This window comes from Somniosus microcephalus, chromosome 5 (genome assembly GCF_052327205.1).
Source record: "Somniosus microcephalus isolate GS21.2 chromosome 5, FLI_Smic_1.0, whole genome shotgun sequence".
Lineage (NCBI taxonomy): Eukaryota > Metazoa > Chordata > Chondrichthyes > Squaliformes > Somniosidae > Somniosus > Somniosus microcephalus.
This window is the reverse complement of record NC_140991.1, coordinates 269,071,075-269,085,726: the sequence shown is the minus strand read 5'-3', so window position 1 is coordinate 269,085,726 and position 14,652 is coordinate 269,071,075. Positions and strand designations below refer to the sequence as shown.

Below are 14,652 nucleotides of genomic sequence, written 5' to 3'. Positions count from 1 at the left end.
TGTGTTCCAGTACATTATTCCAACACGAGACGTTGTGTTCCAGTACATTATTCCAACACGAGACATTGTGTTCCAGTACATTATTCCAACACGAGACGTTGTGTTCCAGTACATTATTCCAACACGAGATGTTGTGTCCAGTACTTTATTCCAACACGAGACGTTGTATTCCAGTATATTATTCCAACACGAGACGTTGTGTTCCAGTACATTATTCCAACACGAGATGTTGTGTTCCAGTACATAACTCCAACATGAGACATTGCGTTCCAGCATATTATTCCAACATGCGACGTTGTATTCCAGTACATTATTCCAACACGAGACGTTGTGTTCCAGTACATTATTCCAACACGAGAAGTTGTGTTCCAGTACATTATTCCAACACGAGATGTTGTATTCCAGTACATTATTCCAACATGAGATGTTGTATTCCAGTACATTATTCCAACACAAGATGTTGTGTTCCATTACATTATTCCAACACGAGACGTTGTTTTCCAGTACATTATTCCAACATGAGACGTTGTGTTCCAGTACATTATTCCAACACGAGACATTGTGTTCCAGTAAATTATTCCAACATGAGACATTGTGTTCCAGTACATTATTCCAACACGAGACGTTGTGTTCCAATACATTATTACAACACGAGACGTTGTGTTCCAGTACATTATGCCAACACGAGACGTTCTGTTCCAGTACATTGTTCCAACACGAGATGTTGTGTTCAGTACATTATTCCAGCACGAGACGTTGTGTTCCAGTACATTATTCCAACAGGAGACGTTGTATTCCAGTACATAATTCCAACACGTAACGTTGTGTTCCAGTACATTATTCCAACATGAGATGTTGTGTTCCAGTACATTATTCCAACATGAGACGTTGTATTCCAGTACATTATTCCAACACGAGACGTTGTGTTCCAGTACATTATTCCCACACGAGACGTTTTATTCCAGTACATTATTCCAACACGAGACATTGTGTTCCAGTACATTATTCCAACATGAGACATTGTGTTCCAGTACATTATTCCAACACGAGACATTGTGTTCCAGTAAATTATTCCAACATGAGACATTGTGTTCCAGTACATTATTCCAACACGAGACATTGTGTTCCAGTAAATTATTCCAACATGAGACATTGTGTTCCAGTACATTATTCCAACATGAGACATTGTGTTCCAGTAAATTATTCCAACATGAGACATTGTGTTCCAGTACATTATTCCAACACGAGACGTTGTGTTCCAGTACATTATTCCAACATGAGACATTGTGCTCCAGTACATTATTCCAACATGAGACGTTGTTTTCCAGTACATTATTCCAACACGAGACGTTGTGTTCCAGTACATTATTACAACACGAGACGTTGTGTTCCAGTACATTATTCCAACACGAGACGTTGTGTTCCAGTACATTGTTCCAACACGAGACATTCTATTCCAGTACATTATTCCAACATGAGACGTTGTGTTCCAGTACATTATTCCAACATGAGACATTGTGTTCCAGTACATAACTCCAACACGAGACGTTGTGTTCTAGTATATTATTCCAAGACGAGACTTTGTGTTCCAGTACGTTATTCCAACAGGAGTCGTTGTGTTCCAGAATATTATTCCAACATAAAACATTGTGTTCCAGTACATCGCTCCAACACGACCCGTTGTGTTCCAGTACATTATTCCAACACTAGACATTGTGTTCTGGTACATTATTCTAACATGAGACAATGTGTTCCAGTACATTATTCCAAAATGAGACGTTGTGTTCCAGTACATTATTCCAACACGAGACATTGTGTTCCAGTACATTATTCCAACACAAGACATTGTGCTCCAGTACATTATTCCAACATGAGACATTGTGTTCCAGTACATTATTCCAACATGAGACGTTGTGTTCCAGTACATTATTCCAACACGAGACGTTGTGTTCCAGTAGATTATTCCAACATGAGACGTTGTGTTCCAGTACATTATTCCAACACGAGACGTTGTGTTCCAGTACATTATTCCAACACGAGATTTTGTATTCCAGTACATTATTCCAACATGAGATGTTGTATTCCAGTACATTATTCCAACACAAGATGTTGTGTTCCAGTACATTATTCCAACACGATACATTGTGTTCCAGTACATTATTCCAACACGAGACGTTGTGTTCCAGTACATTATTCCAACACGAGACATTGTGTTCTAGTACATTATTCCAACACGAGACATTGTGTTCCAGTACATTATTCCAACAGGAGGCGTTGTGTTCCAGTACATTATTCCAACACGAGACGTTGTGTTCCAGTACATTATTCCAACACGAGACGTTGTATTCTAGTACATTATTCCAACATGAGACATTGTGTTCCAGTACACTATTCCAACATGAGACATTGTGTTCCAGTACATTATTCCAGGGCCTGTTAATCTACATCCTAGGGTACTTAAGGAAAGGGCCCTAGAAATAGTAGATGCATTGCTGATCATCTTCCAACATTCGATAGAATCTGGAACAGTACCCATGGATTGGAGGGTAGCTAATGTTACCCCACTATTCAAAAAAGTTGAGAGAAAATGGGGAATTACAGACTGGTAAGCCTGACATCGGTAGTGGGGAAAATGCTAGAGTCCATTATAAATGATGTAATAGCAGAGCACTTGGAAAACAATGACAGGATCGAACAAAGTCAACATGGATTTACAAAAGGTAAATCATGCTTGACTAATCTACTGGAATTTTTTGAGGATGTAACTGATAAAATAGATAAGGGAGAACCAGTGGATGTGGTGTATTTGGACTTTTAAAAGGCTTTCGATAAGGTCCCGCATAAGAGATTAGTGTGTAAAGTTAAGGCACATGGGATTGGGGGCAAGGTTTTGACTTGGATAGAAAACTGGTTGGCACACAGGAAGCAAAGAGTTGGAATAAACGGGTCTTATTCCGAGTGGCAGGCAGTGACTAGAGAGGTACCTCAGGGATCGGTCCTTGGACCCCAGCTATTCATAATATATATTAATGATTTAGACGAGGGAACTAGATGTAATATCTCCAAGTTTGCAGACGACACAAAGCTGGGTGGGCGTGTGTGCTGTGAGGAGGATGCCGAGAAACTCCAGTATGATTTGGACAGGTTGGGTGATTGGGCAGAAGCATGGCAGATGCAATATAACGTGGATAAATGCGAGGATATCCACTTTGGTGTCAAAAACAGGAAGGCAGATTATTATCTGAATGGCAATAGATTGGGAGAAGCGGAAGTGCAACGAGACCTGGGTGTCCTTGTGCACCAGTCGCTGAAGGTAAGCATGCAGGTGCAGCAGGCGGTTAAGAAGGCAAATGGTATGTTGGCCTTCTTAGCGAGAGGGTTTGAGTACAGGAACAAAGATGTCTTGCTGCAGTTGCACAGGGCCTTGGTGAGAGCACATCTTGAGTATTGTGTGCAGTTTTGGTCGCCTTATCTGAGGAAGGATGTTCTTGCAATGGAGGGAGTGCAGCGAAGATTCATCAGGCTGAAACCTGGGATGGCAGGAATGACATATGAGGAGAGATTGGGTCAATTGGGCTTATACTTGTTGGAGTTTAGAAGAATGAGAGGGGTTCTCATTGAAACTTCTAAAATTCTGACAGGACTGGACAGACTAGATGCAGGAAGGATGTTTCCGATGGTCACGGAGTCCAGAACCATGGGTCACATTATAAGGATAAGGGTTAAGGCATTTAGGTCAGAGATGAGGAGGAATTTCTTCACCCAGAGAGTGGTGAACCTGTGGAATTCTCTACCACAGAAGGCAGTGGAGGCCAATTCATTAAGGATATTCTAGAAGGAGTTGGATATATTTCTTAAGGCTAAAGGGATCAAGGGATATGGGGAGAAAGCATTGAATGGCAGAGCAGGTTTGAGGAGCCGAATGGACGAGTCCAGCTCCTATCTTCTATGTTTCTATGTTTCTATTCCAGTACATTATTCCAACATGAGAGGTTTTGTTCCAGTACATTATTACAACATGAGACGTTGTATTCTAGTACATTATTCCAACACGAGACATTGTATTCCAGAACATTATTCCAACACTAGATGTTGTGTTCCAGTACAATACTCCAACATGAGATGTTGTGTTCCAGTGCATTATTCCAACACGAGACATTGTGTTCCAGTACATTATTCCAACACGAGACGTTGTGTTCCAGTACATTATTCCAACACGAGACATTGTGTTCCAGTACATTATTCCAACACGAGACGTTGTGTTCCAGTACATTATTCCAACACGAGATGTTGTGTCCAGTACTTTATTCCAACACGAGACGTTGTATTCCAGTATATTATTCCAACACGAGACGTTGTGTTCCAGTACATTATTCCAACACGAGATGTTGTGTTCCAGTACATAACTCCAACATGAGACATTGCGTTCCAGCATATTATTCCAACATGCGACGTTGTATTCCAGTACATTATTCCAACACGAGACGTTGTGTTCCAGTACATTATTCCAACACGAGAAGTTGTGTTCCAGTACATTATTCCAACACGAGATGTTGTATTCCAGTACATTATTCCAACATGAGATGTTGTATTCCAGTACATTATTCCAACACAAGATGTTGTGTTCCATTACATTATTCCAACACGAGACGTTGTTTTCCAGTACATTATTCCAACATGAGACGTTGTGTTCCAGTACATTATTCCAACACGAGACATTGTGTTCCAGTAAATTATTCCAACATGAGACATTGTGTTCCAGTACATTATTCCAACACGAGACGTTGTGTTCCAATACATTATTACAACACGAGACGTTGTGTTCCAGTACATTATGCCAACACGAGACGTTCTGTTCCAGTACATTGTTCCAACACGAGATGTTGTGTTCAGTACATTATTCCAACACGAGACGTTGTGTTCCAGTACATTATTCCAACAGGAGACGTTGTATTCCAGTACATAATTCCAACACGTAACGTTGTGTTCCAGTACATTATTCCAACATGAGACGTTGTGTTCCAGTACATTATTCCAACATGAGACGTTGTATTCCAGTACATTATTCCAACACGAGACGTTGTGTTCCAGTACATTATTCCCACACGAGACGTTTTATTCCAGTACATTATTCCAACACGAGACATTGTGTTCCAGTACATTATTCCAACATGAGACATTGTGTTCCAGTACATTATTCCAACACGAGACATTGTGTTCCAGTAAATTATTCCAACATGAGACATTGTGTTCCAGTACATTATTCCAACACGAGACATTGTGTTCCAGTACATTATTCCAACATGAGATATTGTGTTCCAGTACATTATTCCAACACGAGACATTGTGTTCCAGTACAGTATTCCAACCTGAGATATTGTGTTCCAGTACATTATTCCAACACGAGACGTTGTGTTCCAGTACATTATTCCAACATGATGCGTTGTGTTCCAGTACATTATTCCTACACGAGACGTTGTGTTCCAGTACATTATTCCAACACGAGATGTTGTGTTCCAGTACATTATTACAACACGAGACGTTGTGTTCCAGTGCATTATTCCAACAGGAGATGTTGTGTTCCAGTACATCATTCCAACATGAAACGTTGTGCTCTAGTACATTATTCTAACATGAAACGTTGCATTCCAGTACATTATTCCAACACGAGACGTTGTATTCTAGTACATCATTCCAGCACGAGATGTTGTGTTCCAGTACATTATTCCAACACGACCCGTTGTGTTCCAGTACATTATTCCAACACGAGACATTGTGCTCCAGTACATCGTTCCAACACGACCCGTTGTGTTCCAGTACATTATTCCAACACTAGACATTGTGGTCTTGGACATTATTCTAACATGAGACAATGTGTTCCAGTACATTATTCCAACATGAGACGTTGTGTTCCAGTACATTATTCCAACATGAGACATTGTGTTATATGTACATTATTCCAGCACGAGACATTGTGTTCCAGTACATTATTCCAACATGAGACATAGTGTTCCAGTACATGATTCCAACATGAGACGTTGTGTTCCAGTACATTATTCCAACATGAGACATTGTGTTCCAGTACATTATTCCAACATGGGACGTGTGTTCCAGTACATTATTCCAACATGAGACGTTGTGTTCCAGTGCATTATTCCAACACAAGACGTTCTTTACCAGTACATTATTCCAACAGGAGACGTTGTGTTCCAGCACATTATTCCAACACGAGACGTTGTGTTCCAGTACATCATTCCAACACGAGACATTGTGTTCCAGTACATTATTCCAACACGAGACGTTGTACTCCAGTACATTATTCCAAAATGAGATGTTGTATTCCAGTACATCATTCCAACATGAGACGTTGTGTTCCAGTAGATTATTCCAACACGAGACGTTGTGTTCTAGTACATTATTCTAACATGAGACATTGTATTCCAGTACTTCATTCCAACATGAGATGTTGTTTACTAGTACATTATTCTAACATGAGACATTGTGTTCCAGTACATAATTCCAACATGAGACGTTGTATTTCTGTACATTATTCCAACAGGAGACGTTGTGTTCCAGTACATTATTCCAACACGAGACGTTGTGTTCCAGTACATTATTCCAACACGAAACGTTGTGTTCCAGTACATTATTCCAACACGAGACATTGCGTTCCAGTACATTATTCCAACACGAGACGTTGTGTTCCAGTAGATTATTCCAACATGAGACGTTGTGTTCCAGTACATTAATCCAACACGACCCGTTGTGTTCCAGTACATTATTCCAACATGAGACATTGTGTTCCAGTACATTATTCCAACACGAGACGTTGTGTTCCAGTACATTATTCCAACACGAGACGTTGTGTTCCAGTAGATTATTCCAACATGAGACGTTGTGTTCCAGTACTTTAATCCAACACGACCCGTTGTGTTCCAGTACATTATTCCAACACGAGACATTGTGTTCCAGTACATTATTCCAACACAAGACATTGTGTTCCAGTACACTATTCCAACATGAGACATTGTGTTCCAGTACATTATTCCAACAGGAGACGTTGTGTTCCAGTACATTATTCCAACGCGAGACATTGTGTTCCAGTACATTATTCCAACACGAGACATTGTGTTCCAGTACATTATTCCAACACGAGACATTGTGTTCCAGTACATTATTCCAACACAAGGCGTTGTGTTCCAGTACATTATTCCAACACAAGACATTGTGTTCCAGTACATTATTCCAACACGAGAAATTGTGTTCCAGGACATTATTCCAACACGAGACGTTGTGTTCCAGTACATTATTCCAACACGAGACATTGTGTTCCAGTACATTATTCCAACACGAGACATTGTATTCCAGTACATTAATACAACACGAGACGTTGTGTTCCAGTACATTATTCCAACACGAGACGTTGTGTTCCAGTACATTATTCCAACACGAGACGTTCTGTACCAGTACATTATTCTAACAGGAGACGTTGTGTTCCAGCACATTATTCCAACACGAGACGTTGTGTTCCAGTACATCATTCCAACACGAGTCGTTGTGTTCCAGTACATTATTCCAACACGAGACGTTGTACTCCAGTACATTATTCCAAGATGAGACGGTGTGTTCCAGCACATTATTCCAACACGAGCCGTTGTGTTCCAGTACATCATTCCAACAGGAGACGTTGTGTTCCAGTAGCTCCGGTTTCCTCCCACAGTCCAAAAATGTGCAGGTTAGGTTGATTGGCTAAGATAAAATTGACCCTTAGTGTTAGGGGGATTAAATACGTGGGGTTACGGGGATAGGGTGGGTTATGTGTTGGTGTAGGGGTTACGGGGATCGGGTTGGATATGTGTCGGTGCAGGCTCGATGGGCCGAAATGGCCTCAATCTGCACTGTGAGGTTTCTGTGATTCTGTGATTCTGTGATTATTCCAACATGAGATGTTGTGTTCCAGTACATTATTCCAACATGAGACGTTGTGTTCTAGTACATTATTCCAACACGAGACGTTGTTTTCTAGTACATTATTCTAACATGAGGCATTGTATTCCAGTACATCATTCCAACATGAGATGTTGTTTACTAGTACATTATTCCAACATGAGACGTTGTATTTCAGTACATTATTCCAACAGGAGACGTTGTGTTCCAGTACATTATTCCAACACGAGACGTTGTGTTCCAGTACATTATTCCAACACGAAACGTTGTGGTCCAGTACATTATTCCATCACGAGACGATGTGTTCCAGTACATTATTCCATCACGAGACGATGTGTTCCAGTACAATATTCCAACACGAGACGATGTATTCCAGTACATTATTCCAACACAAGACAATGTATTCCAGTACATTATTCCAACACGAGACATTGTGTTCCAGTACATTATTCCAACATGAGACGTTGTGTTCCAGTACATTATTCCAACACGAGACGTTGTGGTCCAGTACATTATTGCAACATGAGACGTTGTGGTCCAGTACAATATTCCATCACGAGACGATGTGTTCCAGTACATTATTCCATCATGAGACGATGTGTTCCAGTACAATATTCCAACACGAGACGCTGAGTTCCAGTACATTATTCCAACACGAGACGATGTATTCCAGTACATTATTCCAACACGAGACGTTGTGTTCCAGTACATTATTCCAACAAGAGACGTTGTGTTCTAGTACAATATTCCAACACGAGACGTTGTGTTCCAGTACTTTATTCCAACACGAGACATTGTGTTCCAGTACATTATTCCAACATGAGACGTTGTGTTCCAGCACATTATTCCAACACGAGACGTTGTGTTCCAGTACATCATTCCAACACGAGACGTTGTTTTCCAGTACATTATTCCAACACGAGACGTTGTACTCCAGTACTTTATTCCAAAATGAGACGTTGTGTTCCAGCACATTATTCCAACACGAGCCGTTGTGTTCCAGTACATCATTCCAACAGGAGACGTTGTGTTCCAGTAGCTCCGGTTTCCTCCCACAGTCCAAAAATGTGCAGGTTAGGTTGATTGGCTATGATAAAATTGACCCTTAGTGTTAGGGGGATTAAATACGTGGGGTTACGGGGTTAGGGTGGGTTATGTGTTGGTGTAGGGGTTACGGGGATCGGGTTGGATATGTGTCGGTGCAGGCTCGATGGGCCGAAATGGCCTCCATCTGCACTGTGAGGTTTCTGTGATTCTGTGATTCTGTGATTATTCCAACATGAGATGTTGTGGTCCAGTACATTATTCCAAAATGAGACGTTGTGTTCTAGTACATTATTCCAACACGAGACGTTGTTTTCTAGTACATTATTCTAACATGAGGCATTGTATTCCAGTACATCATTCCAACATGAGACGTTGTTTACGAGTACATTATTCTAACATGAGACATTGTGTTCCAGTACATTATTCCAACAGGAGACGTTGTGTTCCAGTACATTATTCCAACACGAGACGTTGTGTTGCAGTACATTATTCCAACATGAAACGTTGTGGTCCAGTACATTATTCCAACATGAGACGTTGTGGTCCAGTACAATATTCCATCACGAGACGATGTATTCCAGTACATTATTCCAACATGAGACGTTGTGTTCCAGTACATTATTCCAACACGAGACGATGTATTCCAGTACATTATTCCAACACGAGACGTTGTGTTCCAGTACATTATTCCAACACGACACGTTGTGTTCTAGTACAATATTCCAACAGGAGACGTTGTGTTCCAGTACATTATTCCAACTTGAGATGTAATGTTCTGGTACATTATTCCAAAATGAGACATTGTATTCTCGTAAATTATTCCAACATGAGACGTTGTGTTCTAGTACATTATTGCAACACGAGACGTTGTGCACCAGTACATTATTCCAACAGGAGACGTTGTGTTCCAGTACATTATTCTAACATGAGACGTTGTGTTCCAGTACATTATTCCAACACGAGACGTTGTGTTCCAGTACATTATTCCAAAATGAGACATTGTGTTCTAGCGCATTATTCTAACATGAAACATTTTGCTCTAGTACATCATACCAACATGAGACGTTGTGTTCCAGTACATTATTCCAACACGAGATGTTCTGTTCCAGTACATCATTCCAACATGAGACGTTGTGGTCCAGTACATTTTTCCAACACGAGACATTGTGCTCTAGCACATTATTCTAACATGAAACGTTTTCCTCTAGTACATTATTCCAACACGAGATGTTGTGTTCTGGTACATTATTCCAACACGAGACATTGTGTCCCAGTACATTATTCCAACATGAGACGTTGTGTTCTAGTACATTATTCCAACATGAGACGTTGTGTTCCAGTACATTATTCCAACAGGAGACGTTGTGTTCCAGTACATTATTCCAACATGAGACGTTGTGTTCCAGTACATTATTCCAACAGGAGACGTTGTGTTCCACTACATTATTCCAACACGAGACGTTGTGTTCCAGTACATTATTCCTACACGAGACGTTGTGTTCCAGTACATTATTCCAACACAAGATGTTGTGTTCCAGTACATTATTCCAACACGAGACGTTGTGTCCCAGTACATTATTCCAACACGAGAAGTTGTGTTCCAGTATATTTTTCGAACACGAGACGTTGTGTTCCAGTCCTTTATTCCAACACGAGACGTTGTGTTCCAGTACATTATTCCAACATGAGACGTTGTGTTCCAGTAAATTATTCCAACATGAGACGTTGTGTTCTAGTACCTGTACATTATTGCAACACAAGATGTTGTTTTCCAGTACATTATTCCAACATGAGACGTTGTGTTCCAGTACATTATTCCAACACGAGACGTTGTGTTCCAGTACATTATTCCAACACAAGACGTTGTATTCCAGTACATTATTCCAACATGAGACGTGTTCCACTTGTTTATTCCAACACGAGACGATGTTTTCCAGTACATTATTCCAACACGAGACGATGTGTTCCAGTATATTATTCCAACACGAGACGTTGTGTTCCAGTACATTATTCCAACACGAGACGTAGTGTTCTAGTACATTATTCCAACACGAGACGTTGTGTTCTAGTACCTGTACATTATTGCAACACAAGATGTTGTTTTCCAGTACATTATTCCAACATGAGACGTTGTGTTCCAGTACATTATTCCAACACGAGACGTTGTGTTCCAGTACATTATTCCAACACAAGACGTTGTATTCCAGTACATTATTCCAACATGAGACGTGTTCCACTTGTTTATTCCAACACGAGACGATGTTTTCCAGTACATTATTCCAACACGAGACGATGTGTTCCAGTATATTATTCCAACACGAGACGTTGTGTTCCAGTACATTATTCCAACACGAGACGTTGTGTTCCAGTATATTATTCCAACACGAGACGTTGCGTTCCAGTACATTATTCCAACACGAGACGCTGTTTTCCAGTACATTATTCCAACACGAGACATTCTGTTCCAGTACATTATTCCAACACGAGACGTTGTGTTCCTGTACATTATTCCAACACGAGACGCCGTTTTCCAGTCCATTATTCCAACACGAGACATTGTGTTCCAGTACATTATTCCAACACGAGACATTGTGTTCCAGTACATTATTCCAACACGAGACGTTGTGTTCCAGTAATTATTCCAACACGAGACGTTGTGTTCCAGTACATTATTCCAACATGAGACGTTGTGTTCCAGTACATTATTACAACATGAGACGTTGTGTTCCAGTACATTATTCCATCACAAGGCGTTGTGTTCCAGTACATTATTCCAACACGAGATGTTGTGTTCCAGTACCTTATTCCAACATCACACATTGTGTTCCAGTACATTATTCCAACACGAGACGTTGTGTTCCAGTACATTATTCCAACACGAGATGTTGTGTTCCAGTACATTATTCCAACACGAGACGTTGTGTTCCAGTACATTATTCCAACACGAGATGTTGTGTTCCAGTACATTATTCCAACATGAGACGTTGTGTTCCAGTACATTATTCCAACACGAGACATTGTGTTCCAGTACATTATTCCAACATGAGACGTTGTGATCCAGTACATTATTCCAACACGAGACATTGTGTTCCAGTACATTATTCCAACATGAGACGTTGTGATCCAGTACATTATTCCAACATGAGACGTTGTGATCCAGTACATTATTCCAACATGAGACGTTGTGATCCAGTACATTATTCCAACACGAGACATTGTGTTCCAGTACATTATTCCAACATGAGACGTTGTGATCCAGTACATTATTCCAACATGAGACGTTGTGATCCAGTACATTATTCCAACATGAGACGTTGTGATCCAGTACATTATTCCAACACGAGACATTGTGTTCCAGTACATTATTCCAACATGAGACATTGTGATCCAGTAAATTATTCCAACATGAGACATTGTGTTCCGGTACATTATTCCAACACGAGACGTTGTGTTCCAGTACATTATTCCAACACGAGACATTGTGTTCCAGTACATTATTCCAACATGAGACTTTGTATTCCAGTGCATTATTCCAACACGAGACGTTGTGTTCCAGTACATTATTCCAACATGAGACGTTGTGTTCCAGTACATTATTCCAACATGAAACGTTGTGTTCTAGTTCATTATTCCGACACGAGACTTTGTATTCCAGTACATAGTCAAACATGAGGCGTTGCGTTCAGTATATTTATCCAAGATGGGGTGGCTTTTTCAGTGTATCTTTGTAAATTTTTAGAAGCAGCCAGATATCTATCTTTTTAATGGTGATGTCACTGAATATCAGTCTGCATCAAGAAGCACATAAAGCCCCACAACTAAATGGTGCAATACTGAACAATCTCTCCAAACAGTTTCTGTTTACTACATTCTGTAACAAGCTCTATTATTAAAAAAAAAAAATTTTTACTCTTTCTGTAATACGACTGCTGCAATGATTAGGAAAATTTAATTCAGAACATTTTAATTGTTGCTGATAACCACAGCACTGTTCCAAGTGGTGATAGACTAAAGGTCACCTACGTAATTGTCCAAATAATAGTATCCAACGATATTTAACGAAGAATAAGCGGCTGCTAGGAGCGTGCAACAGCACAGCCTGTGGTGTAGTCAAGGATGCATGGAAGGAACAGTTAGAAGAAATCCAATTTTGCAAATCACCTGAAGACCAGCAGTGCATTACACCCTTGAACACAAGGTACAAACCATTTTCTCCTTTATCGTACACAGAGCGGATAATGTATGTAACCCACATACAGCAGGTATCCAAGAGTGGGGCCCACATAATCATGGATGAGAGCAAGCTGTGCAAGCCTTTCACAGGGGCAATAAATTCCAATGTTCTCCTTAAAATACAAGAAAATGTATTCATTATATTTTAATTCTGACTAATATAAGCATGGAAGGTACATTGATGGTGAGGATTATAGTTAAAATACAGGCAGCACTTTCTGCTAATATAGATCATATTCTACAGTCAGATTCAAAACTCACCATGAAGCAATTCTAAATTTCTAGCTTACTTATTTTTGACATTCTCAATAATGCAAGAATATAAAAAAGTGTTATTGGTGTGCAGCAGGGAGAGCAAATCCTGTGGTCACTGAGCTGAGTACATGATGGGTATTTTGCATTCACTCAGTTACTATTTCTATATATTTGTTTTCTTTTTGAATCTGTCTGTAGAATATGATCTATATTAGCAGAAAGTGCAATTGCAATGAATTCAATTCTGAAACAACATATAATTCTTTGTCTGTTTGGTATTTTATACCAACTTTTATCATTTAGAATAGTGATTCTCTTCCTCACTAACTCTTCGTTTCATGGTCTTCACTTCTCCTACCATCTCTAGTTATGCAACAAGTTTATATTTATTCCAATAACCATATTTTGAGGCAATTCATTCTGCATCTGCCGATCACAGAGGTGACCAATTATTGCCTGTATATTTTCTTCCTTACCATGTTGCATTGCATTTCATCAGTTATTTCCACTGATTTGTATATGGCTATTATATCCTGATAGCTTTTATTTATTTAAACAAATAAGCTGAAAAATCTTTTGGGTATCTCAGTATCTGGTGCATCTGCTGCTCTGAGCAGAGCAAAGGCCCCCCTCCAGTTCCCCCATCTTCTACAACAATTAAGGAGGCCAAAACTGGGCAGTTAGATAATCATGACATAACCCGATCAACAATAATCAGCTTTCCTTTGTTCTCACAGTTTGTTTGTACACCTGTTCAAATATATTAACATTTAAAATTAACAATGCAAATTTAATGACATTAATAAAACAATTCACAATTTTTTTTAAAGTTGAAATATAAGTTATTACATTAGAAATGCAAGGGTGGTATTTTTTTGAGAGAGTATGTTAACATTAGAAAATGGTATTTTATTTTAACAAGGAGATAAGTAAATAATTTTACCACAGAGGGAGCTACAACTCTTCACAGTTAAACTGAAGCATTAGGGAATCAATGCATAAACCAGATACAATATCTTGTGTGTTGAAAGATTCATCAATAAATCGATGTCTATTATCCAAGTAATAAAATTAAACAGGCCTAAAGTGTGAAAGTGGCGGCCCAGCTACCACAGGCCTGAGCCATGGTGAGGATCAGACAAAATAATCACCAACTACCAGTCTCAGTTG

General features: G+C 39.7%; 1 protein-coding gene across 2 annotated transcripts in view; it reads right to left on the bottom strand.

Annotated features, from left to right (window-relative positions):
• Window positions 1-865: 865 nt before the first annotated feature.
• The window catches only part of LOC147117715 (uncharacterized), a 37,528-nt gene continuing 23,741 nt past the window's right edge, over window positions 866-14,652 (bottom strand). For both annotated transcript variants that reach the window (XM_085988931.1, XM_085988932.1), the window contains exon 3: window positions 866-13,340. In XM_085988931.1, the coding sequence (XP_085845057.1) occupies window positions 6,474-7,673 (1,200 nt within the window). In that variant the 5' untranslated portion in view covers window positions 7,674-13,340 and the 3' untranslated portion in view covers window positions 866-6,473. The remainder of the gene's footprint in view (window positions 13,341-14,652) is intronic.